The sequence below is a fragment of the Lynx rufus genome, unplaced genomic scaffold (genome assembly GCF_022079265.1).
Source record: "Lynx rufus isolate CCGP_SWC_20201006 ecotype Redwood Valley unplaced genomic scaffold, mLynRuf1.p SCAF_4, whole genome shotgun sequence".
NCBI lineage: Eukaryota > Metazoa > Chordata > Mammalia > Carnivora > Felidae > Lynx > Lynx rufus.
The window spans coordinates 14323866-14351176 of NW_025814856.1; the positions used below are offsets into that span (position 1 = coordinate 14323866).

At 50.1% G+C, this 27311-nt stretch overlaps 1 protein-coding gene across 4 annotated transcripts in view; it reads right to left on the minus strand.

Moving 5' to 3' along the window:
- ZDHHC3 (zinc finger DHHC-type palmitoyltransferase 3) overlaps nt 1-27311 on the minus strand; it is a 59959-nt gene that overhangs the window by 26389 nt on the left and 6259 nt on the right. For all 4 annotated transcript variants that reach the window (XM_047095022.1, XM_047095021.1, XM_047095024.1 and 1 more), the window contains exon 2: nt 14854-15183. In XM_047095022.1, the coding sequence (XP_046950978.1) occupies nt 14854-15159 (306 nt within the window). In that variant the 5' untranslated portion in view covers nt 15160-15183. The remainder of the gene's footprint in view (nt 1-14853; nt 15184-27311) is intronic.

Sequence of the window (27311 nt, forward strand, 5' to 3'; positions counted from 1 at the left end):
GGCCTACTCGGTGCTCAGCCCGTGCTCCAGTGCTCACTGCTATGGATTCAGGTATCAAACAAGGTCTCTGTCCCAGTAGGCCCTTGATCTCTTGGAGGCTAATGATGCTAGAAGACAGTTGTGTTGAGAGAGCACAGAGGAATAGGTACCAACTAGCCAGGGAACCAGAGAGGTTTCAAGAGATGAGGTTTGTTTTTTTTTTTTAAGTTTATTTATTTTTGAGAGAGAGAGAGAGAGAGAGAGAGAGAGAGAGAGAGAGAGAACACGAGTGGGGGAGGGGCAGAGAGAGAGGCAGACACAGAATCCGAAGCAGGCTCCAGGCTCTGAGCTGTCAGCACAGAACCTGACGCAGGGCTCGAACCCACGAACTGCGAAATCATGACCTGAGCCGAAGTTGGATGCTTAACTGACTGTGCCACCCGGCCGCCTCTCAAGAGGTGAGGCTTAAGGGTGGTCCTAAGACATGCCAGGTAGTCCTGAGGGAGGAGAGGGATTCTGGCCAGAGGAGGGGCATAGGTAAAGACAAAAAGGTGAGAGTGAGCCCGGCCCGTCTGGGGGCTGGTGAGAAAATCGGCACGGTGGAATCCAGGGTAGGCAGAGGGGAGGCTGGATGGATGGGCAGGGGGCCAGCTTGAGAGAGAGTGCTCAGCACAGGGCACAACAAGGGACCAAATGTGTCTCCCAAATTCCTGACCCTCAGTGTGTGCTATTGGGAGGTGGGGCCTCGGGGAGGTGGTCAGGTCACTAGGGTGGAGCCCTTGCGCCTGGGCCTTAGCGCCCTTATAGTGACTGCTGAGAGCTCCCTCACCCCTTCTGCCATGTGAGGACACAGCGAGAAGATGGCCATCTGCGAACCAGGAAGTGGGCCCTCCCCCAGAGGCTGAATCTGCCAGCACCGTGATCTTGGACTTCCCAGCCTATAGAGCTGCGAGAACTATAACTTTCTCTTGTTTATAATCCAGCCTGTCTCTGGTAGTTTGTTACAACAGCCCAAACGGACCGAGGCAGGTAGCCTGTGTTCTTGGCCGGGTGTTGGACGCAACACTGCGCCTGTAACAACCTCCGGATGCCTCGACTCTAATGCGGGGTTACCACACAAAACTGTCAGGGTGCGTGGACACCCGCATTTTTACAAAGCGCTCAGCAGGGCTGAGAATTACTATGCTAGACCAGGAGCTCCATGACGGGTCTACCTCATTCAGCACCAGAGCCTCTAGCCTGGAAAAGGTCTATCAGTTTTAGCACGGGGTGAAAGGAGCAGTGAAAGCAAGCAGGACAAGAAAGAAGGGGGCTCAGGGTGCCAGCCTGGGGGGCTCCAGCAGCGTGGCCCAGCTCCCTATCAAGAACCGGGCCTGACACTGGGTCGAGTCATGGCTCTGGGATGGGACTGCTCCACACCCCCCACCTAAGGTCTAGGTGACAGGAGGCCGTGCTCATCAGTGGGGGCCCACGGGACACCACCATCAGGGAAGTTGACGCAATATCTGACCACAGAACTGGGGGCCACGCCCAAGTCCCGAAGGGGCCCGGGTGAGGGGCAGTGTGGTCGGCTAGGGTGGGTAGGTGGGTAGGTGGGGATTTCAGGGCTGACGGACTGTAACAGGCCAAGCGAGGGGTTCCCGGGTTAGAGGGGAGGAAGACAGGGTGTCAGCACCTTTCCCACGAAGGAGAAATTCTGGGATAGGAAGAGCCACTGAAGAAGCAGTACAGACCAGGGAGCTGGAGTTTTGTCTTTTGCTACAAAAATGACTCACGGGGACAAAGACCCTAGCTACGGAAACTGCAAAGACAAATCAAGTACCGACCCTCTCCTGAAAGTCTACGCCACACTGAGCATTGTGGGAAAGTGCACGGAAGTGATGGGGGCCTGGGTCCCAAACAGCTGCTGGGGCGGATGCCCAGATGCCCAGACACAGCAAGGAGGCTGAGCACCCGGCCAAAGCCACGGCCACTGGTGCATCAGGAGCTAGGGGAGGCGGGAAGGCCAGGAGGATCCTGGTGGACGTAGCAGGACAGGGGCACCTGGGGACGGAGGCAGTCCAAGCAGTGGCCAGAGGTGGCCTGTCCAGAGGATGACGGATAGAGCAGAAGCACCAGAGCCAGAGGGCACGCGCAGGGGTGTCTCCCAGGCAGCGGAGGAAAAAACTCAGGACCACAGTTCAATTATGGGAAGACTTGCAAGTTGTCTCAAAGAGGGCCTCGGGTGCCTCTCTGGGGTCTCCAGCCAGCATGCACCCTCTCCTCATATGGCTCTTTGCTGGCGCCACCCCCCCCTCCAACTTTCCCCTGCTAACCATTCCATCACCAGCTCTTTCTCTGCTCTCCTGTCTCGTTAAGGACCCGCTTACACTCGAGATGGGCAGCATGTGGCCGACATGTCACTAGGAACGGTGCTGTGCTTCCCCACTGGTCTGCCTGAGGCCGATGGGGCAACAGACAAGTACAAGCCCAGAAAAGCCAAAGGCATGCTCATCCACATGAATGCTCTTCTCATTGGTGGAGGCTCAGGACTTTGAGTGGGACAGAGATGAGGTCCTGAGAAGAAACTTCTAGAAATGTGGATCCTGATACACAGGCACTATGGGCACCAAGATGCTGAAAACTACATGTGACTCAGAGTAACAGTCACCTCCGTGGTGGTGGGGAGGCTGGGAGAGGAAAAGTGGGGGTGGGGGGGGAAACAAAGAGGTTAAACCGCCTTTGTAATGTTTTATGTATGAGGCTGGGGGCGTGGAGATATCATATTATCATATCATTGTATTATCCTTCATGCCCTTTCAACTGTGTCATATGTTTCATTACAATTTTTTTTTCAAAAGTAGGAAAAAACCCCACCTAGTCTGCAAAATGCCGTCAGATGCCAGAAAAGCCTATGATAGAAATTTTAAAAGCAGGGGCGCTGGGTGGCTCAGTTGGTTGGGTGTCCGACTTTGGCTCAGGTCATGATCTCACGGTTCGTGAGTTTGAGGCCCATGTCAGGCCCTATGCTGACAGCTCAGAGCCTGGAGCCTACTTCAGATTCTCTGTCTCCCCCTCTCCCTGCCCCTTCCCCACTGGGCTCTGTCTCTCTCTCTCTCAAAAATGAATAAAAACATTAAAAAAAAAAAAAAGAAACTTTAAAAGCAAACAAACTTTGATAGGTGAGGACTCTGTGATATGTATGATGCCATTTAGGACGTCCTTCTTGACATTAAATATGCTATAAAAGTATACAGCTATTAGCAAGGAGAACATCTATGACAGATGGCTAAAGGCACACATAGACTTCCAAAGAGTATATGGCATATAAGACATTCTGGAACAGATCTGATACCCAGTTGACACTTGAATGATGTGGGGCTGAGGGGTCCGTGCAGCCAAAAATCCACATATGGCTTTTGACTCACCTGAAACTTAACTGCTAATAGCCTCCTGTTGACCAGAATAGCAAAAACGTGAGTAGTCAACTCACACATATATTGTACATTATTTGTATCCTACACTATATTCTTACAATAAAGCTAGAGGAAAGAAAATGTTAAGAAAATCATAAGGAAGAGAAAACACATTTCCAGTACTGGACTGTTCTTATCAAAAAAATTCGTGTATAAGTGGACCCGTGCAGTTCATACCACATTGTTCAAGGGTCAGCTGTATATATATATGTATATATATATATATATATATATATATATATATAAAGACAAAGACATGTGCCAAATTATTAATGGATATCTCACATAGTTAAATCACAGGTTATTTGCATTTTCTTGACCATATTTCTTAAATGTTCTAATATGAACATGTGGCTTTTGCAATTAGAAAGAAACTCATTAAAAATACAGGCAAGGGGCGCCTGGGTGGCTCAGTCGGGTAAGTGTCCAACTTCGGCTCAGGTACGATCTCATGGTTAGCGAGTTTGAGCCCCAAGTCGGGTTCTCTGATCTCAGCACAGAGCCTGCTTCGGATCATCTGTCTCCCTCTCTCTCTCTGCCCCTCCTCTGCTCTCTTTCTCTCTCTCTCTCTCAAAAATAAACACTATTTTTTTTTTTAAATACAAGCATAAAAATATACCTCAGGAAGGAACTACCCAAAGTAGGAATATGCCCAACTTAACTGAATTTTATATTCAAAACGCTATGACCATCTCATCCTGAGATATCTGAGGCCCTGCCCTGAGGCACTAGGGCCTGGAAGTCTTTACAAGGGCAAAGCTGGACCCCGACCACCCAGATGAGTGGACTTTGAAAGAGGATCCAGAAGGAGGGTGCCTGGGTAGCTTCAGTCAGTTAAAGCATCCGACTCTTGGTTTTGGCTCAGGTCACGATCTTGCGGCTTTGTGGGTTCAAACCCCTGCGTCAGGCTCTGTACTGACAGCTTGGAGCCTGCTTGAGATTCTCTCTCTCTCCCCACCTCTCTCTGCCCCTCTCCCACTTATGCTGTCTCTCTCTCTCTCTCAAAATAAATAAATAAACAAACTTAAAAAAATGTTCTTAACCCTTTGAAAAAATAAAAAAATAAAAGGGGATTGGGAAGGGCTCTGCCCAGGCAGAGAGGGCCCCACAAAAGCCCAGAAGGCCACATTAATGCTCTTTAATGCAAAAGGTCATTGAGTCTGGGCAACCGTGTGAACTTGTATGAATCCTGAAGGCACAAAACCACAACTGGATGTCACTCCTCATGCACAAAGGAAAAGCCCTAAGGAACACCGTCTGCCCAAGGAGATAAATCAATGGGGCAGAGTTTTCCTAAATGAAGGCTCAGGTCGCTATTTTCCCCCCACATCCAGTTTTTAAGGTCCCAGAATTTGCTGTAAACCTCAGGAGGCCCCACGTAAAGGCCTACAAGAGGAAAACCCTAAACTGCAAAGGGCAATCGGAACTCTCTTCCGGTATTCTCATTATTGCCTGCTATTCCAGACCAGGGCACATCATGTAACAGCGCGGCCTTTTTATTTTTTTTAATTTTTATTTATTTATTTTCATGTTTATTAATTTTTGAGAGAGAGAGAGACAGAGAGACAGAGAGCGAGTAGGGGAGGGGCAGAGAGACAGGGGGACACAGAATCCGAAGCCGGCTCCGGGCTCCCAGCCGTCAGCACAGAGCCCGACGCGGGGCTTGAACTCACGAACTGTGAGATCATGACCTGAGCTCACAGTCAGATGCTCAACTGCCACCCATGTGCCCCACAGTTCAGCTTTTTAAAAATTTTTTTTTTCAACGTTTATTTATTTTTGGGACAGAGAGAGACAGAGCATGAACGGGGGAGGGTCAGAGAGAGAGGGAGACACAGAATCGGAAACAGGCTCCAGGCTCCGAGCCATCAGCCCAGAGCCTGACGCGGGGCTCGAACTCACGGACCGCGAGATCGTGACCTGGCTGAAGTCGGACGCTTAACCGACTGCGCCACCTAGGCGCCCCAGTTCAGCTTTTTTAAAAGCCTGTCCCCTCCAGCAGGACTCTATTTACATAAATCCCCTAGAAGGCTTATTCCCTTCCAGGCAAGACCCCATCTGCCCAGCAAGTCCATCCTTCAGACCCAGAGGCCAGCTGGGCCAGTCCCTGAGACAGAGGATCCTGTGACACAGGTGGTTTCCTGCCTTTGCCTCCAACATCTTTTCCTTTCTTCCCTTCCCTTCCCTTCCCTTCCCTTCCCCTTTCCTTTCCTCTTTCCTCCCTCCCTCCCTCCTTCCCTTCCTCCCTTCCTCCCTTCCTTCCTTCCTTAATATTCTCTCCTGTGCTTATCTCCACAGACTTCAGAACTTCCTGTGATTAGTTCATGGTAAGGAATTTCGTTCTGTACCATTCTGGACAGACGGCAGGGAGTCGCTAGGCCTGCTGAGACATTTCTGCCAATGTTGTGACGCCTGCATTACTGAGAACCGCCCACCCCTCCGTCCTTACGCATCTCACAGGGCTGTCTTGAGGCTCCCAGGCTACTGCAGCCTGGCAGACCACAATGTACCGATTTCCCCCCCTCATTTCCACAGTAATACTTCTTCACGATTAAAAAAAAAATAGACGAGAAAATTAAGAGGGAAAAACCTACCCTTTGATTTTATCGCCCAGAGATCTGTATAATCAACATTTGGGAGCATATCCTTCCAGTCTTTTCTCTGTGCACACAGCAAGCTAAAGACACTAAAGAATTTATAGGCCCATGATACTCAGACGTTCCTCAAATATATGTTTGGTCCCGTAGTGGAATCCGTTTAAATCTGGGGCAGGGAGGTGTGATATGATTCTGTCAATCATTCCCCTTAGGGGCTAGCCCAAACTTCCAGTACCTTCCTCAACCCCCACCTACTTCCTTTTCTATTTCAGAGAAAACTGAGGCAGCTGGGATAAACCACCAGCTTGGAGGGTGAGGGTCCCAGCTAATCCTGGCCTTCAGGGGCCCCAGACTTTTAGCTCAAAGCTTCTCCCTCATGTTGTGTGCACACTCCGGGCCCTCCCACCCCTCACAGCTAAGCTTGTCGAGGTCGTGTGCACTTCTGTCTCTACTATCTGTCCCTGACTCTGGTTCACTGCTCTCCGGTGCCTGTCGTCTTCACACCAGGAACACCTGTCACCAGGTCACTGAGCAACTCCCTGTGGCCAAACCCAAAGGTCGGTTCTAGGCCCTCAACTCCCTTGGATCTCCTGTGACCACCAGTCCCTCCTTCTGTCACTCTCTCCTGAGGCTGCTCTGCTCCCTCTGGGTGTCCCCCGCCTCTTGCTCTCCCTTGGGCTGTTACCCATGCTGGACCCCGGTGTTCCTCAGGGATCCCCCACCAGCCCTGTCCCCTGCTCATTCTGCACCCCGCCCCCTGCTGACAGTCCTCCCCCATCACACCCAGTGGTGATGCCCAATCGTGGGCTCCAACTCAGGCCTCTTTTCGAGCTGCAGACATCTCCACCTGGTTGTTCAAGAGACATTAAAACCGAGGAAAACCAACCCCCCAGATTCAACATGCTAGAACTGAATCCATTCCTTTCGTTCCAAACCGCCCCTCCCATGTGAGACACTTCCCTGGTCCGTGGCGCCTCTATCTACCCTCGCTTACCCCTTACCCCTCCTACTCCACCAGGTTACTCTTGTCCCAAACCGTGCCTCGAATCCCATATCCTCCCCTCCAAGCCGCTGTCACGGCCTTTGTTCCGGCCCATCCTCACGCGCCCCAGATGTTAGAGCCACCTCCCACCCCGGCCTATTCTCCTATTTCCCAGAGTAAACTTTCTAAAATGGGAATCTGATCATACTATTCTCCCTGCCTGGACACCTTCACAGGCTTCGCAGAGCCTTTGCCCGTCCCAGGGTCCAAGGTCCTGGTCAGGGCTCGAGCAGGGCCACCACAACGCAGCCTCAGACCACTGACCCAGGGTCTCCCCCTGTCCCTGCCCCAGCAGTCCCCCGGCTGTGGACCACCTGCGGCTTCCCAAAGGCACCATGCTCTCTGAGACTCACCTTGTACCCCCAGGGACTCACATCAGCACCTCTGCCCAGCCTGTTTGCCTCTTGTACCGGAACCAAAACCCACTCAGGGATCACCTCCTCTGCCTTCCTCCTTGTGGCCCCAGGCCACACCCAAGAGAGAAGCCATCACTTGGCTTTTGTGCTGTTCCAGCCTGTATTTATTGGTCTCAACACCGATCGTTTAAGTACACACTGATCTCTCCTCCACAGCTATAAATTCCTGGAGGATACAGACAATGTCTTTCAACTTGCAGCCCCAGTGAATTGCCCAGGGCCTGCCACGGAGCATGTATTCAACAAACCAAGCTGAATGATAATGATGATACAACAGACATTTATGGAGTGCTCTATGCCAGACACCGTTCCACGTGCTTTACTGTATTTTGTCAGTTAATTCCGCCAATAAACCTGTGAGGCAGAGACTGTTGTTACCCATTTTACAGATGAGATAACTAAAGCAAAGAAATGAAGCAACTTCCCAAGGTCACATGGCTAACAGATGGCAGAACCAGGATTCAGACCCAGGCAATCCAAGTCTACAGCCCTCACCTCCATCAGAAGACAACGTATGTATTTATCGGACATTGCTGTTAAGGGCCCTGAAGAGGCTTTTTCAAACTGCCCTGATGCCATAATATTATTCTGCCAACAACTGTATCAGCATGTTACCATTAAGACTGAAACAGGCCTGTATCAGGGCACCTGGGTGGCTCAGGTGGTTAAGGGTCAAACTCTTTGATTTATGCTCAGGTCACGATCTCACGGTTTGTGAGATCGAGCCCTGCATCAGGCTCTACACTGACAGCAAGGAACCTGCTTGGGATTCTTCCTCTCTCTCTCTGTCTCTCTGCCCTCCCCCTGTGCATGTGCACGTGTGTGCATATGTTTTCTCTCTCAAAAACTGAAGCAGGCCCGTTTCAGTAAGTATCTAGGACAACATAATGGCGTAAAAAGGACATGATGAAAAGTAATAGAGGGGTGACTGGGGGGCTTTGTCAGTTAAGTGGACGCCTCTTGATTTCAGCTCAGGTCATGATCTTGCGGTTCATGAGATCAAGCACCGAGGTGGGCTCTGTGCCGAGAGCATGGAGCCTGCTTGGAATTCTCTCTCTCTCTCTGCCCCTCCCCATTTGTGCTCTCTCTTTCAAAATAAATAAATAAACATTAAAAAAAAAAAAAGCAACAGAGAAACTTCCAAAGAAATACCAACAAATCTAAGGCCTCAATATCCTCATGTATTTGAAGCAACAAGGATGAAACTTGCCTAAAGTGTTACAGGGGCCCTGGGAGGGAGATGTGAGCACACCTGCTGTCCAGGCAGAAACTCTCTCTCCATCAGCTCTGCCAGGAACATGGTGACCAGCCTCAGGCCTGTGTCACAGGCCACCTGTCTCCTTCACAGAAAGGTGGAGGTAGGTAATCCCTAAATGGGTCACTCGCTTCTCTCTGGGGCCCTAAAAATTTTTCAGGGGGTGTTTCTAAGTTGCTCCGTGACAGCTATGAGATGTTGCCTGGCATGAGGGAGGATGTAGCAGCCGGCTCAAATTACCCCCTGATCTGGCAAGTCCCCTGACCTGGGGAATGGGTCAGTACCTCCACCCTCACCCGGCATGCTGGGGGGAGGGCCTGTTGCTATTCCTCCTCTGTTTCTACGGGCCTGCCACCATGCCGTCGTGCTGCTGGTCCAAGTAAATACATCAAACCTCGGATAGCCAGTAACTTTTTCAGCGAGCGTTCCGCAAGATGAGCAAACATTTTTAATAAGTTTTAACTTGATAAATGAGCGATGTCTTGCAATGTGAGTGGTATGTGATGCAGAACGTCGCATGACCACAACTGAGCCAACAGTTCTTGAAACTTGCTTCCATATGCGAGTGCTTTGGATTACAAGCATGTTCCCGGAATGAATTATGCTAGCACACAAGGGTTTACTGTACTTGCTAACTGACTCTACACGCAACATGCGATCGATAACGTCGCCGAGAGAGGCTCCAGGAGGGAACACACAAACTGCACAACGGATCCTGATATCCATGGATGGGTTTCGGCAGCTGGAACCGAAATCAGTGGCCTGCAGTGGTCTGGGATAGTCACGCGAGGTCTGTCTACAGCAAGGTGTTCACAAGACGGGATTCAAAGGGAGGGAGAGGCAGCGGCAGACAGACTGATGAATTTTCTTTTCCTTAACAATGTAGTTAAATCGATTTATAGGCCTCCTTTGTCAAATCTCAGATTTGAGATAATTAAAAAAACTTTTTTTTAGGGGCGCCTGGGTGGTTCAGTCGGTTGAGCGTCTGACTTCAGCTCAGGTCATGATCTCGCAGTCCGTGAGTTCGAGCCCCGCGTCGGGCTATGTGCTGACGGCTCAGAGCCTGGAGCCTGCTTTGGATTCTGTGTCTCCCTCCCTCTCTGCCCCTTCCCCGCTCATGCTCTGTCTCTCTCTGTGTCAAAAATAAACATTAAAAAAAATTAAAATCAAATAAATTTTTTTTAATGTTTATTTTTGAGGGGAGAGGGGCAGAGAGGGAAGGAGACAGGGGATCCCAAGCAGGCTCTGTGCTGATAGCGGAGAACCCAATGACGAGCGGCTTGAACTCATGAATTGCGAGATTATGACCTGACCTGAAGTCAGATGCTTAACCGACTGAGCCACCCAGGGGCCCCTCAGATTTGAGATAGTTTATAATGAGGTTAGTAAACGATTAGTTAGTAAATGACCAAAAGGGTTTACACAATTATTGCGAGATTATGAAGCGCTTAGCTTTGAGCTTCCTGGCAGCCAGGACAGAAAGAGACAAGCTATGCCTTCCAGCTTTAAGCAGCTTCCGGGAGACAGACATTGTCCCAGATCTAAATGTTAACAGGAATCCCTCGGGATTCCTGAAGAAGCTCACAGGATGAGGCACTGAAATGGATTTGCAAAGGGAAAGGAAGAAGTGATGAAATTGGAGGGTGGGGTGGGGCGGGGAGGGAGACCGGCACCAAGATAAGAGTTTCTGAGTCCAGGCACTCAGAGCCTCTCTGGACCTCTTAAGTGTTTCAGGAACACAAGAAGCTCCTTGATGACATCACATCCTCTTAGAGCGAGCAAGGAGAGGGCACCAGATACCAAACACTGATCTGACTTGTGCTCTGCCCACACCCTGTGACCTCTAGGCCAGCGCCCCTGCCAAGTGAGGCCCCTTTGGCCTCTTTCTCTCTCCTTCCAGGCCTGTCCTTTTTACCCCATTTCCCACGGGAACCTCACCTCCAAGGCGGCCATTCACACCTTTGTGTGCCATTTCCCTCTTCCCTTTTCTGCTCAAGCTCTACATGGACCCATTTCCTACTGTGTTGGAGGAAATGATTGCTAAATGGTCCAGAAAGCTGGGGGTGGTTGCAACTGTTCAACTGCAATTGTTACAACTGCAGGAAGAATTTCAAAGCTGGAAGCGGTCTGTTAACTGCTTGCGGAAGACTGTGAGAGACTTTTTGTCTTTAATTATAACCCGGCAATACTAACAAACCCAAATGGGAAACAATGCATACGTTGTTATATGTTGTTTATAACCTTTGCATACAGGTTCTCCTGAAGGACCGTATACAACACGAATTCCTGAGATACGAAACATTATAATCCTGTTAGGGAACTCCTTAGACCCCTCAGTGACACCTTTCTAAAAACAGACTCCCCCTGCAGTGTTAGCAAGGAGCCCCGGGTTGATCTGTTTTCAGTGTGAGATCTAGGCTCCCAACTCGGCCCCAGGGCCTCCCACTCTCTCTGTACACACCGGGTTTTGCATAACATGTCATGTGCTGGGAGGGGAAAGGCAGGTGAGATGGGGCATGTATTTAGGACACGTTTGAGTTGCTTCATTTTGGGGCCCAGTTTTCTTTGGGGCCACTAGCGAAACACACGAATGAGCAGCAGACTGGTGTTTGGGGAATAGTCTTTGGTTCTCATTCATTTGGGATCGGAAGCCATGAGAACCATTCGCTCCTGCATCCAAGTGCAAGGGGCTAGACCGGGGAGATCCCTGGAGAGGCCACGCAAGTCAATATGCGGTAAAAGGACACAGGCGTGAATGCCAGGGCAGAAGCCTTCCAGCTGCCCTCCTCCTGACATCCAGTTCCCTGACTCACATGCCTTCTAGACACCAATGACCTCAACCCTGCTGTTTGATCCTGACCCTCCACCTGGCTACCTACTGCTTACCTGGCATCTCTGCTCATGTGTAATACACAGTTGGCCAGAACAGAAGCTTTGATTTCTCTCCAAAATCTGTTCTCCTAGATGTTCCCATTTACTAAATGGCACCAATAATCCCCTAGAGCTGCTCAAGCGAAGGCTCTGGACGGCACACTGTCCAGTCCCTCTCCACTCGGTCAATCAACCCTTCTGCACAGAGCTTCTCAGACCTAGCTGAACACAAGGGACACCTGGGAGCTTTAAAGCACCCCAACACCCAGGGCTCTGCCCCAAACCAATCAGAGCAGAATCTCTGGGGGTGGGGCCCGGGCACCGGTACTCTTTCAAAGCTCCCTAAAGTAGTCCAATGTGTAGCCAGGTTTGAGAATCAGTGGCTTAAAACATACTCCAAATCCAATAGCTTCTGCCCAGATTCACAGCCTCCATTTTGGTCTGAGCCACTACCCCGTCCTGTGTGGGCCACTGCAATCCCAGTGATCTTCCTGGGTCTCTGCCCCACCTCTATCACAAGCACAAGGCACTGTCGTTTTAAAAATCAGGTTATGCCGGGGCGCCTAGGTGGCTCAGTCGGTTAACTGTCCAACTTCGACTCAGGTCATGATCTCGTAGTTCGTGGGTTTGAGCCCCGCGTTGGGCTCTGTGCTGACAGCCCGGAGCCCGCTTCGGATTCTGTGTCTCCCTCTCTCTCTCTCTGCCCCTCCCCTGCTCGTACTCTCTTTCCCTGTCTCTCAAAATTAAATAAACATTTAAAAAAAAAAAATCAGGTTACATCATGCCTCTCTGCTGGCTTCCTGCTGCATTTAGGGTAAAGACCAAAACTTCCGTGAGGCCCTCAGGGTCCTGCCCAATCTGGCTTCTATCCACCTCTTCTGGCTCCTCTTGCCCCGACTCACCACGCTTTGGTCACCCAGGTCTTAGTCCTGTTCCGCAAACACCCCAAGCACGCGCCCACCTCTGGGCCTTTGCACCTGCTCTCTCCTCTTCCCGGAAGGCTCTGCCCTCAAAGCTTCGTTTGCCTGACTCACAGCTTCGTGGTCTCAGCCAGGTGGCACTGCTCTGAGGTCTTCTCAGACTCCCTTCAGGTAAAGAAGGCCCCCTGCGCCGCAGAAAAGTCACTGCCACATCACCTCGGTCACACCCTTCGATTGTCTCTAAAACACTCATCGCTGTTTGAAATTCCCTCGTTCTCATATGTCTTCACTGCCTGACCCCTGTGCCGGGACGCGAGCTTCAGGTGGGCAGGGGCGTCTGGTCTGACTTGCTCACAGCTGTGTCCATTGCTCAGAAAGGACCTTTCACAGAGGAGGCACTCAATGCACATGCCATTCATTGGATCCCATCCCGAGGTGCCCCCAGGGCTCCTCCTCACCACTGCCAGAGTGATCCCTGTAAAATGACACCTGCATCTTGCCACTTTTTTTTTTTTTTTTTTAATGTGCATTTATTTTTGAGAGAGAGACGGAGACACAGAATCCGAAGCAGGCTCCGGGCTCCGAGCTGTCAGCACAGAGCCCGATGCGGGGCTCGAACTCACAACCGTGAGATCGTGACCTGGGCCGAAGTCCAACGCTTAACTGACTAAGCCACCCAGGCATCCTGCCACTCTTTTATTTAAAATCCTCAGGGGCTCTAGACTGCCCCTCGTCACCCAACTGCTTTGGCACTCCGCCCACACCGCCAGCCCAAACCTATCGCCCTCCTAAGTTCCCACCATCGCAAACAGCTCCTGGGGGCCTCGAGGAGCCACATGCCTGCATTCCTGTCTTCGTCCATGTTACTCTGCCTGGCACACCATCAGTGTCCTCCCTCCCTACCGCCTGTCACCTCCCCCGACAGCATACACAGCGCTCACAAGACCTGGCTTGGGTGTGACCCGAGCAGCCAACGCCACCTAGACTGATGAACGTCCCCACCCTTGCTTTTCCACAGCAACTGGCGCTTTCCCCCGCCACAGCCTCAGTCCCACAGGGCTGGCCTCACCCGTCTTCTCTAGACAGAGGGCACCCCGATCATAACCGGGCACAGGCTTCCCCTCAATTATAAACCGTTCTCCTTACGTCGCTTTGCTTTTCCAAGAGACCTACTTTAGTACCTGTTTTTGCCAACCGAAACAAATCTGAAGAGGGTGTTTTGCTCTTACAAAACGGCAACTGCTTCTTCGCTGTAGGTGATTCTAGCTTATGAAAGGTTTCCCGGGAACTCTCTACTCCCAGATAGCAGGGGAAATCTGAACTTGGTTTCCTTCGGGGGCCGACTGTCTGGTGACCCCGCAGATGGTGCTGGCGCGAGAAGAGGTGCTATCTGGACGCGGAACTGCGAAAGCTGCTCTCCCCGGGGGATGGGGTAACACCCACCACCTGAACCCGCAGGAAACGGAGCCCTCTGAGAAGGGAACCAGCCCAGGACCCAGGGTCTCTAGTGTGCTTTCCCCGGGGCTCACAGAAACAAAGTCTGTGTGGCCACTGCCTTCAGCGGTGTCTTCCCTTTCATAATTTAAACACACTCGTCCTACGCACTCAAACAATGAAGCCACGGGAGGTCTTTATCAAATCACGCGCTCTCCTTTCCCTACACAAGATAATGAACGGGAACAGAGGATTTAATGCCAGGGTACACGACATTCAATGGCCACTTGCACAGCTGGTGTATTTCGCTAAGTCCTCAGGCAGAACACCACCGCTTTCCCCACAGATATTCACCAAGAGGCACTTGCTGCGGCCTGAAACAGGCTTGTCCAGCTTTTCAGGAAAAGGCGAGCCTCGCCCAAACAAAGTGAAGGCCATTTCCGTGCAGGTTCCTGGAATTGGATATGGCTTTAATTTCGAGAGCACCTAGCTGCAGTCCTGTCTTCACCGGGAAGCCCCGGCCTGACCAAACTCCCCCCGGCCCCCGAGCATGCTTGCCACTCTGATGACCGGCCCCCAGTCGCCATGCTTATTGCGGGGAGCCTTTCTAACTAGAGGCTGGATTTCACCTGGACCGGAGCTCTCCCAGAGCAGCCTCCATTAACGTCTACATCAGTATACGGACAGAATCATTCGACCAAGACGGATACGCTGTGGCACAGATGGCGTCCTCCGGGGGCCCTGAGTCCACTTCCCCACCCCAGCCCTGGCCCTCCTGATCTCCACACGCCCAAGGTCCGGGGGAAGGAACATGCAGGCTGCGGCCATGCCAGGACCAGAGGAGCAGAGTGTGGGCTGGTCAAAACAAGCCCAGACATACTCACGGGGTCCGTCAGCATGGCCCGGCAGTGGGAAGCCAGGGCCAAGAAGGCCAGCAGGTTGAACACGATTCCGTTGATGACGCTGTACACATAGTCTCGGGATGGAATCAGCATGACAAAGAGGACCACAAACTCCGCGTAAAGGACCAGAAACCAGGTGACAATGGCACAGGCAATGCCACAGCCGTCGCGGATAAACCACATGGTTCCCACAGGACCGGGGTGGGGAGGTGGGACGCACTTCTCCGGCTGGAGGTATTCTGGCTTCCGCTCAATGTCTCGGAAGTGGTGGGTGGGGATAAGCATCATAAGCTATTCTGTCCATACTGGCATCTGGAAGAGAAGAAAGAACCCAGAAATTTGGTGTTGTCTTGTTATCAAGGAGACCTGACAAAATTATCTTTCCAAAGTGAGCCATGAGTGTCGATGTGCGAACTTCCTGCAGGAAAGCCGCCTAAACCTTCTGTTCATTTAAAATGTGAGTTCTTGGGGCGCCTGGGTGGCTCAGTCGGTTGAGCGTCCGACTTCGGCTCAGGTCACGATCTCGCGGTCCGTGAGTTCGAGCCCCACGTCGGGCTCTGGGCTGATGGCTCAGAGCCTGGAGCCTACTTCCGATTCTGTGTCTCCCTCTCTCTCTGCCCCTCCCCCGTTCATGCTCTGTCTCTCTCTGTCTCAAAAATAAATAAATGTTAAAAAAAAAAAATTTAAAATGTGAGTTCTTGGGGCGCCTGGATGGCTCAGTTGACTGAGCGTCCGACTTTGGCTCAGCTCACGATCTCGTGATTCGTGAATTCCAGCCCCGCGTCAGGCTCTGTGCTGACGGCTCAGAACCCGGAGCCTGCTTCGGATTCTATGTCTCTCTCTCCTCTGTCCCTCCCCCACTTTCTCTCTCTCTAAAAAGTAGATAAACATTAAAACAATAATAATAATTAAATAAATAAATAAAATGTGAGTTCTTGGGGCACCTGGCCGCTAGAGCATGTGACTCCTGATCTTGGGGTTGTGAGTCTGGGCCCCACACTGGGCACTGAGTTTCCTTTAAAAAAAAAAAAAAAAAAAAAAAAGTGAGTTCTCAGCTCTCTTCCCTATTTCTGAGAGTTAACTTAGCCTTTGCAAAACAGGGCCACCTTGCCCAAAGCCTTCGCATGACAGATAATGAAAAGGGAGCCTTTGAAGGGCAGATGCCTCACCCAAGGTCAGCCAGACCAACAGCTACACACAGGACACCAGCTCAGAAGTGGGACTAGAACGCGGATCTCTTCATTTGTTAGGGGTCTGCTGGGAAGACAGTGTCTCAACAGATTATATTCCACTTGTGACTTCAAAGGCAAGATGGGGCACAGAGTGCCAAGCACTCTGGGAAAACTCTTCAGTGTTAGCGCTGCTGCCTCTACACCAAGGACAAACCCAGAGACTGATGTTGAGGCTGTCTGCGGTTAACAGGGATGAGCAGAACGAGAGTACCTGCTTCCCCAGAACCAGGCTTAAGCTGCAACCATTAAGTTGCAGTCTAACTTACGGGGGGGGGGGGGGGGGCGCCTGGGTGGCTTAGTCAGTTGAGGGTCTGACTTCAGTTCAGGTCATGATCTCATGGTTCATGGGTTCGAGCCCCACATGGGGCTCTGTGCTAATAATAGCTTGGAGCTTGGAGCCTGCTTCAGATTCTGCGTCTCCCTCTCTCTCTGCCCCTCCCCCACTCGTTCTCTCTCTCTCTCTCTCTCTCTCTCTCTCTCTCAAAAATGAATAAACATTAAAAATTAAAAAAAAAAAGACATGCTAACTTACTACTGCGTTAGCTGATGGTAAAGGCAAAACCTAGATAGGGAAGGTTCTCGAAACAAACCAGGCTTTTTAATCCTAGGGCCAAAACGGTTGATTTTCCGGGAATAAGAGACTCCCTTAGCTCTGCCCTCCTCTTGGGTGACGGGGTCAAGTGGAGAATGTTGGACAATGGGTCCAACAATGTGTCCGCACCGCCTGGCTATGGGGCTCCATGAGCCTTGGTCGCCTCACCTGCCTCCTCACCCCAGCCTCCTCGTCAAAGGGCTGGTGTGAGGGCCGATGGAGCAGGAGGTGCCCGTGATGAATCCCACAGCCTGGAATAGCCCTTACACACCATGCACGTATTGTCTCTAGGAAAGACGTCCATTCCTTCCTAAACAAGCGCTGAGCAACACGCCCCTTTTTCCTAACGGCTGCAGCTCGTGTCTCTGGAGACAGCAATGAAATAGCTAAGGATCGATAATGAAGTCTATCTGTCCACGGCACGCGCCACAAAACATAGCAAGTACAGATTTCCCTCCTCCGATTCTTTATCGTACACGTGGCGGCCTGTTGCATCACCAGATGGGTTTCTCAGTCAGAACCTGTGCCAGCGGGGGGCTGACCCTGATGGCGGGGCCGCGGAGAAGCCGCCGTAGCACAGTCCGCAGCACAGCAAAGGACATCTTGGTCCTCTGAGAACGCTACTCACTTCGTAGCAGAGGAAATCGTTCAAAAGCAGCACTGGCGACGTGGGTTTTTCTGAAGACCGTGGCTCTAAAGGGCAAGTGCAAACTTTCAATGGTTGTGTTGGCTTTTTCTCACCCTTTGCCTTCTGCCTCCGCTGCCTGCTTCCCCCACAGAGAAAGAGCATCTGGACTGAATACGCTACCATCATGATGAGTACGGATGTGTCTAGAAAGCTGAGAGGGGACAGCAGTAACTACTACTCAAAATGACAGACGTTCTGGAGTCAAACGTTGCACAGACTAATAATGAAAGAACAAGGCCAGGGCCTCCCCTCCCAGCATGGCGGAGAATTAGTGGCCGAAAGGCAGCTAAACGCGTAGTGTGTATTTGTCCAAAGCAACATCGACTCAACAAATACTCAAGAGGGACTATCACATGCTGGGTACCCTATGCTGGGAGCTGAGGAAAGAGAAGTCGCAACACACAGGGAATGACCGTCCCAAGTATGAGTAAGAGCAGCAGTTCCCAATAGGCCACCAACCAGAATCTTCTAACAAAGCAAGCCAGTGCTGTCCACAAGACAATGGCAATCAGTGTTGCCAGTGACAACTCAGAGGCGTTAAAGATGCAAGTATACCTTCTGAAGCACCACACGGAAGGGCAGCAGGAGCTCGTAGACAGGGATGTCTAGGACTCGACCTGGGCCCAGCAAATTCTAACATTGCAAGCTCCGCTCAACCCAAAGCCAACAGGTGGAAGGCTGAAATCCCATGAAATCCCACAGCGATTCGAAAGCTGATCAAAGCTCCCCATTTTGACAATGCCCATGTTATTCCCTTGGTTTTTCCTGCTGCCGTACAGATTTGTGGGTACTCAGGCTCTAAACCAATAAGGTTGTATTGGACTACAGCCATGCCATTTGGACACATACTGTCTATGTCTGCTTTTGCACTGCATTGGCACCGCTGAGCAGCTGTGAGGGAGGCTGGCTGACCGGCAAGCCTGGAGTATTTACTCTCTAGCTCTGTGCAGAAGTTTGCTGACCTACGGTTTCAGGCCGTTGTTAGCCACCCACTGAGCAGCTCAGTGTGACACTGGTGGTCGGTCACAACTCACCCCACCCCTCCAACATCTGTGGCAGCATAACCTGTCCTCACTCCATCAAACTCTTCAATGATCAGAAAGGCGTGTGTGTGTTTTTTAAATGTTTATCCATTTTTGGGGCACCTGGGTGGCTCAGTCGGTCAAGCGTCCGACGTCAGCTCAGGTCACGATCTCGCGGTCCGTGAGTTTAAGCCCCGCGTCGGGCTCTGTGCTGACAGCTCGGAGCCTGGAGCCTGCTTCCGGTTCTGTGTCTCCCTCTCTCTCTGCCCCTCCCCCGTTCATGCTCTGTCTCTGTCTCAAAAATAAATAAACGTTGAAAAAAAAAATAAATGTTTATCCATTTTTGAGAGAGAGAGGGAGACACAGAACCGGAAGCAGGCTCCACACTCTGAGCTGTCAGCACAGAGCCCGACGCGGGGCTCAAACTCATGAACCGGGAGATCGTGACCTGAGCTGACGTCGGATGCTTGACCGACTGAGCCACCCAGGCACCCCAAGGTGTGAATTTTTGAAATGCACGATCACTGCAAATAAATTTTAGAACGATGCTCCTGTTCAGATATTTCCAGTGATGAAATTATGCTCACAGTATATTTGGACTAGTTGACCGTATTCTGTCCTCTGACAGTTACTCATTCTTGACTACACAAATGGCAACGTGAGTAAACTGGGGTGATGTTTCGTACGTGTGATTGTGCTGAGGAATAGGCCTTTCCGCAGAAGTAAATTTCCCGGTAACCACGTTTTAACCCACGTTTTAACCATTAGGATGGTTAAGACAGAAATGAAAAATAAAAAATGCAAGTAAGATAAAGACAAAAAAAAAGCTACTGATAGCTGTCCCTGTCTTAAGTACAATAACCATCCATTTCTTTGGAGTGACTTAAGGTCATTACCCAGAGCATCAATTACTGGAGTGTGTTAGGTAATGATGTCCTCAGGGGTTACAGAGATTCACTGCGGGCTCTCGGCCTCACACCAGCTGGCCTGTTCAGACTACTATAATTTTAATTCCAATGTCTCCTTTGTATGGTTGTCTTCCTGTTCCATTGCTGGCTACTGTCATTTCTGTGTCTACAGTGGCTCCCGACAAATTGTCCATTTACGATCACTGACGGGCTGAAGGCTGGAAAACAAACGAAACTAAACCATGATTAGATTTCTTTGTAACAGAAGGGTACTCCTTTTAGGTAATAGGACTTTAGGAAGGTGCTATGTTCTCCCACCAAACAGTTCCTGTGGGCTGGATGTCTTTTCATTAGCCCAGGGCCTGGCACATAGTGGCCACTTACTATGCGTGTCATTACACGAATGCTGGAGTAAAATGCCTTGAGTAAAAGGCCCACCTCTGGAGGCCCCGTGTGCCTTACTTTCAGGGGCATGGCCATATTCTAGATGGTGGAGGGTGCACCAAGCAGGACTATGAAGTAGGTGGAGGGCCATGACTCTTTCTTAAGTAACTGGAATGTTCTATCCTTAAACAATGTGGGACCAGATGTGTATAGAGGAGCTCTGTTGTCCTGTTGCCCCTTGTTGGTGAGGGACAGTCTGCGATCTGGGAAAGCACTCGGCCAAGGGCACACCAGGCAGAGCTAGACACACCAAGTGTTGGGCTGAAGGTCACACTCTAACCCACACTTTAGAGTCTCAAAATACCCTGCTCAAAACCAATCAAGGCATACTGCTATAAAAAGTGCACCTAACCCCCAGGCCCCTTAAGAGCAATGCAGTAGTGTGCCAGTAAGGATTTGTTCCTTCAGTGAGCCAACTGAGAATCTGAGAAACACGGGGGAAAACTCACCTGGAGCAAACTGCACACCTTCCCTTCACTCTACCTCTGAAGACAACACTCGAAAAGCCAAACACTGACCTCTTTTCCTTTTCTAGTTTGAATTGGGGAAACTCTAATCCTTGGGGGTGAGAAGTGGCTCTTTGCCCATAACCTACTCCCCACGTGAGAGTCCTTGCTTGCAAGAGTTGGGCAGAACTGTTTGCTCGGGCCTCTGGGGCGCACACGAAGTGTTTGCTCGGGCCTCTGGGGCGCACACACAAGGAGGCTGGTGGGGGGGAGGCTTCAATCCTGCCTGCCAGCTCATGCCCTCGGAGGGGCAGCCTCCTCCATTCTCCCTCTCCACCCCTTTCATCTCATTCCTTTGCCCTGTTTACCCTCTTAACTCTGTCTTCAATTCAATTTGTTTCAATTCAGAAAGATATTCATGGAGCAGCCACTATATGTAAGGAACTATGCAGGGGGCTCCCACACAAGGGATGGTGAGGGCAATAATGTGTGTGTGCTGCCCTGTTCGGGCCCAGCCATTCTTCTCTCCCAGCTCCCATCTGCTAAGACCAGTCTTATTTGCTCTGTTCTATTAACCTGCAGGTCCCATTTCGTTTAGCATTGGAGCCTGGTATCTCATGAGCTTATGCTCAAATCAATATTTCTTGAGTGAATAGATACAGAAACTACACAGACCCACCCCACAATGATCCTAACACGCAGGTTTCTAATGAACAGCACAATGGAGAGGCAAACAGCACCACCCCAAAGCAAACAAAGCCCAGAAGTGAGACAAATAGGCTTTCTCGCGGCCAGGACATCTAAAGGGAGGGGCTCTGAGCAGGCCACGGAGCCAGGTGAAGTGTTCTGCCCAAAGGCAGGGGGAGTGGCGATGCAGCCCGGGGGAGCCCGGATGTCCAGGGTGCTGTGCGTGAGTGTGCACACACTCAGAGTCCACCAGAGGCCAAAGAGCCCAGAGAGGCACTCAGGCAACAGGTGAGAGTTCCAGCTGGGTGGAAGGAGGTTTTCTGTTCCTCTTCCATGTTGTTTCTGAAGAAAGACTGAAAACAGTGATCATTTTGCAATTTTAATTATAGTAATTGTGTTGTGTTTTTTTGGCCAAGGGTTCTGTAGCATTAAAAAAGAGTTGGCTTGTCCACACGTAATCCAGGCCCGAAGTAATTACTCTTCCGCCTGGCAGAGGAGTGCAGCGAGGCCCAGAAAGGCAGAGGGACTAAGCCCTGGGGGTAAGGAAGTCCGAGGTGGATTCACAGAAGCAGAGGACTTCTGAGGCTCCCTAGAGCTAGAGATCCACGCGAGAAGGAAGATGCACTGGCCGAATGACCATCTGAGCTCTGTCGGGGGCAGTGTGGGGTAAATCTAAGGAAATCCTCTAGCCTTCCTTCTTAGACTTTCAGAAACAAAAAGCAAGAAATGACTGAAATTAGTGTTAATTCCCCGAAACAAAACCAAAAACACACGCCACTGCATCTGGTCCGGAGAACTGCCTCCAGATGCACCAATAACTCACGTGCTTCATTATCCCTGACCACAAGTGTGCCCTTCCACTCACGCAGACAGGCAGACACAAACGTGGTTAGTGAAACACAGCCCGGGGCCCTACAAGCCCCAGGGACTGGGGTGTGGCGTTGGCTTTGCGGGATGCCACTTATGACTCAGTTCCCGTGCTGCCCATCCACAGCGGAGCCACACCAAAAGGGTCTGAGAGGCTGATGCTAAGGCCAAGTTCACAGGCCCCATCTCCCCGTGGCCCATCTGCAGGTTGACCATCAGCGATGGGAAGAGTCCGGATCTAGTGCCTGGACTTAATCATCGTTTGTCGAAGGAGGAGCAAATCCTTATAAATCCATCACGTGACCTAAGACAACTGACCCAAAGCCCAGGCTTTATGCGCCAGGATCAAAGCCATGACATCCAAGTTCTGTGATGGATGCATCAGAGTCCCCAAACTCAACTGTTCTCAACCCCACAAGGGTCCCCGGGACGGCAGATCCTCTCAGATTGCCAACTTCACCGGCTTTCATGACGTAAGATCCTATACTGAAGAATCATGGATCAGCGGAGCTAGATCTAAAATCCTTAGAAGCATCTCGAAGTACTTTGTGAATTTTACTTTCCTAAGACACCACACCCACTCACGTTCTCACATCCACGCATGCAGTCACCCACAGCATAGAAGAAGGTTTTGGGACTGTACAGATTTAAAGCAGCATAAACAAACCCAACCATTATGGCTTGTATGAAATATCTGTCTGCAGTCTGGCTTCATCAGCTCCAATCAGGTGCAATTTTTTTCCCTTGACACAGAGAAAAGGATCATCCAAATACTCAAAAAACCAATTTTTTTTTTTTAAAGGATTAAGCTTTCTGGATCCCTACAAGTGGGAACTATATAGTTGAAACTCAATTTCATCCCCTCTTGAGCAGATGTCATGAACATAGCAAGGTAGTAGAAACCCTTAACTAGAAGGCTTTTAGCTTAGGTCAAAATTTGTTTCAGGTGAATAGTTAACATGTTAATAAATCTAGTATTATGCTGAATTGCCGTTGGGGGGGGGGGCTTGTCTTGTATCCTCCTGAACTTGCCCTAAATGTTGCACTCTCAACTGAACTTTTTTTTTTTTTAATTTTTTTTTCAACGTTTATTTATTTTTGGGACAGAGAGAGACAGAGCATGAATGGGGGAGGGGCAGAGAGAGAGGGAGACACAGAATCGGAAGCAGGCTCCAGGCTCTGAGCCATCAGCCCAGAGCCTGACGCGGGGCTCGAACTCATGGACTGAGAGATCGTGACCTGGCTGAAGTCGGACGCTTAACCGACTGCGCCACCCAGGCGCCCCACCAACTGAACTAACTTTTACTGCAGTTAAATAACTCTGTCTACCCCTACAATCCCTTAAAAGGCCCCCTGGAAGAAAGTAGCATCTTTTCTGATATTTCTACCATTTTCCTCAATTCATCTTAACGTTAAGAAATTCATCTTAACGGGTATATCAATAACCTTCCTGGTTTAAATTCCACTGTCTCAAGAATATGGTGTCTGCCTCTTTTAGAATTTCTCACATTTCAGAGTGATAGACTTAAAAGCGTTCAAAAGCCAGCCCTACAATTTCAAAGATGAATAAATGGTCTATATCCTAGAAGCTTTAGAAAGGAACCTGAAGCAAAGTAAAAGACGAATTAATCGGAGCTACAATTCTCTTAATTTGTGCTAGGATCTAAAAGGGTTGCAAATTTTATACCCATTTTTTATCATTTATTTTTCCTTCGAAGATTTTATTTTTAAGTAAGCCCTAAACCCAGTGTGGGGCTCAAACTTACAACCCTGAGATAAAAAGTTGCAAGCTCTACCGACTGAGGCAGCCAGGAGTCCCAATTTTATGCCCATTTTTAGATGGTTCTCAGAAAAACAAAGAATGAGCCACGAATCACTATGTTTGATATATTTCATTAAAAACAAAACCAAAACCAAAATGAGTCACTAAACTTTTTTTTCCCCAAAAGGTAAGGGTGTGGTTCAAAGGAAAGGTGCCTTATCATCTGTATCACAAGCTGCCAGCCAAGGAGGGTGTCCAGGCAGGGAAAGCACCTGGCCTGTTCTAGGTCTACACGATTTCCTCCCTCCGTGGAGGGTCTGTCACGCTCTGCCCGGCTCTTGTCTTCGGACATACTCAACCTTCAACAAAACACTTAAAGAAAACAAAACAGTAAAACACCACATCCCCAAGCCAAATCCTATAGACATTAAAGTTGATGGAGAAAATCAGGTAGTGGTCAGTAAGCTAAATTTGCCTTCCTGCCTCATAACTGGCCTTTCTTTCTTTCTTTCTTTCTTTCTTTCTTTCTTTCTTTCTTTCTTTCTTTCTTTCTTATTTATTTATGATGAAAGGACAAGTAGGGGAGGTGCAAAGAGAGAGGGAGACAGAGGATCCAAGTGGGCTCTGTGTTCACAGCAGCGAGCCCGATGCGGGGCTTGAACTCACAAACCGTGCGATCATGACCTGAGCCGAAGTCCGTGCTTGACTGACTGAGCCACCCAGGTACCCCTGGCCACACCTTCTTTTAAAACCCACTTGTGTGCACACGCAGACTTCTAACAGTAGGCCTTCGTTTCAGAACAGAGTCTGGGATTTGGACAGCTCATGGGGGCTAACACTCCTTCCACTAGTTCACCACCTCGTGACTTTCTAGATCTATTAAAGAAACACATACCCGCATATAGGATGCCGTAACATAGGGCACAAACGTTGGGGATCAGTAGGAACTACACTCGTTTGGGTAACACGTTCTACGTTCTCCTTTTCTAGGTATGCTTCGTGATATGTGATGACAATGTGGAAAATTCACGAGACTTTAAACAAGACCATGCTTAAGATTAACTGATTAATAAATAAAAATCAGGGGCGCCTGGGTGGCTCAGTCAGTTAAGCGTCCGACTTCAGCTCAGGTCATGATCTCGTGGTTCGTGCGTTCCAGCCCCGCGTCGGGCTCTGTGCTGACAGCTCAGAGCCTGGAGCCTGCTTCGGATTCTGTGTCTTCCTCTCTCTCTGCCCCTCCCCTGCTCGTGTTCTCTGTCTCTCTGTCTCTCTCTCAAAAATAAATAAACATTAAAACAAATTTTTTAAATAAAATAATAAAATAAATAAATAAATAAAAATCACTGTCTGGGCCAGAATTTTAGAGCTGGGAGGAACCTTAAAGACCATCTATTCGATTTTGGTCAAACTCCTTCTGTTCCATAGATGAGGAAATCGAAGCCCATTTGAGATTTTGTCGAAAATATAAGTTTTAGACAAAACATGCAGTGCTGCCTTCAGGCATGCACCAACATGAACTAAATGCCTATGATGAGGGAGGACATAGATAAAGCATTTCATTAAAAATTTTTTTTAACACACAGCCTTTCAGAAAGAGACTGTAGGAATTACCTGACCTCTTCCAAACTCTGGTTCAGCCTGTTTTTTGGGGGGTGGGTGAGAGGGAGAGAGAAAGAAAAAGAGAGAGAAAGAGAAAGAGAATCCCAAGCAGGCTCCACACTGTCAGCACAGAGCCCAAAACAGGGCTTGAACCCACGAATCGTGGGCCCAAATCAAGAGTTAGATGCTCAACTAAGGCACCGAGGTGCTCCGTGGTCCAGCCCGCTCTATAGATAGGTAAAGAAATGAAGCTCTACGGGCACCTGGGTGGCTCAGTCAGTTGAGCGTCCGACTTCGGCTCAGGTCGTGATCTCACCGTTCGTGGGTTCGAGCCCCGCATCTGGCTCCGTGCTGACCGCTTGCTCAGAGCCTGGAGCCTGCTTCAGATTCTGTCTCCTTCTCTCTCTGTCCCTCCCCCGCTCACGCTTTGTCTCGCTCTGTTTCTCAAAAATAAGTAAATGTAAAACAAAAATAAAAAAAAAAGAAATAAAGCTCCAGGAGTGAGTTCAACTTCCAAAACAATATCTAGAGAGGGGGCTAACTTCCCCTCTCGGTCTAGTGGACGGCATCTACCACTGGCTTGTGCTGGCATCTCCTTGAAGGAACTCCTTCCAGAAATCTGCAACTTAGCAGCAAACTCTTTCCAAAGGTAACAATGTATCACCAACCTAGCTACCTTCAACACGGTTGGAGTGTGTTACTCTCACTGAATGTGAACCCTTAGTAATCAGGTGCAGTGGTCTCATCTGGCCCTGAACTGCCTTCTGGCCTCTGTCCGGGTAGGCACGCGGAATGTAAGGGCAGGGCCCGGATTCTTCCTGGGTGTCTACTACTTGCCAGGCATCGGGCTGGGCGCTAGACAGGTCTCATCCTGTTTGATCTGCACATCTACTCTATCTTGTCGATATAAACCCTGGCTTTCCCATCCCCCTTTGAGATGCGGAAACCGAGGCATGGAGAGATTTGCCTAAGTTCCTATTTCTTTTTTTTTTTTTTTTTTAGTTTTTTTTTTAAATGTTTATTTTTGACAGATAGAGAGAAAGAGAGACAGACAGACAGAGCATGAGTGGGGGAGGGGCAGAGGGAGAGGGAGACACAGAATCTGAAGCAGGCTCCAGGCTCTGTGCTGACAGAGAACCCCGATGAAGGAGCTCCAACCCACAAACCGTGAGATCATGACCTGAGCCAAAGTCATGCTCAACCAACTGAGCAAGATTTTTTTTTAAATTTTTTAAAAATGTTTTTATTTATTTTTGAGACAGAGACAGAGCATGAGCAGGGGAGGGGCAGAGAGAGAGGGAGACACAGAATCTGAAGAGGGCTCTAGGCTCTGAGCAGTCAGCACAGAGCCCGAAGCGGGGCTCGAACTCACGGAGTGGGAGATCGTGACCTGAGCCGAAGTCGGACGCTCAACCGACGGAGCCGCCCAGGCGCCCCGCTGAGTTCCTATTTCTGAGAAGCAGGTGACAGGGTACGCTCCCAAGCCTGCTCTCATTCCAGAGCCTGCTGTTTACGCCTCACTACAACCATTCATTTTGCCCCATGACTAGAAAACCAAAGGGAGAGGTGTGCTGGGGCCTCCACCGTGACCTTGGAGGACTTACTGTTTGGTGTCCTGCCCACACACGGTTATGAGGAGGTGGCGGTATCGGCTGGGCCACGTGTGGGGGCGTTCACAGGCGCAGGCCTGAACTTAAGCATTCTGTCCTCTCAGGTGGGGCCCTGGCTGAGCACCGGCGAACATTTGGAAGGCTGATCCTGCCTTAACCTAGGAAGCAGGAAGGATGTGAAGCTTCAGCCAGGAGAGTCACCCTAAGATTGGGTCCCTCAAACCTGCTTCTGGTGGGGAATGCTTCTTGTGGGGCCAAGTTCCAGCACGCCGTTTTTTCGGGGAGAAAGCCCCCCCGTGCTAGGCAGAGACCAAGCAGCAAAGGGTCCCACCTGAGGGTGCTGAAAACGGCACCTGTCCCCACACTGTGCCATGTGCGGACAAGCAGCCACTGTGACATCACCCAGGCAAGAGCTTGGCTTTTTGAAAGACTAAAAGCCAAAGCCCTTGGAGGGATCGGAGAAGAGCTACGAGAGAGAACGAGAAAACAGTCACTGCAGTGGCACCGGGCCACAAGCAGGACAGCCATTTAGCTTTCAGATGTCTGATACCACTTATCCCAGACATCAGTAAGTGCCATGCAA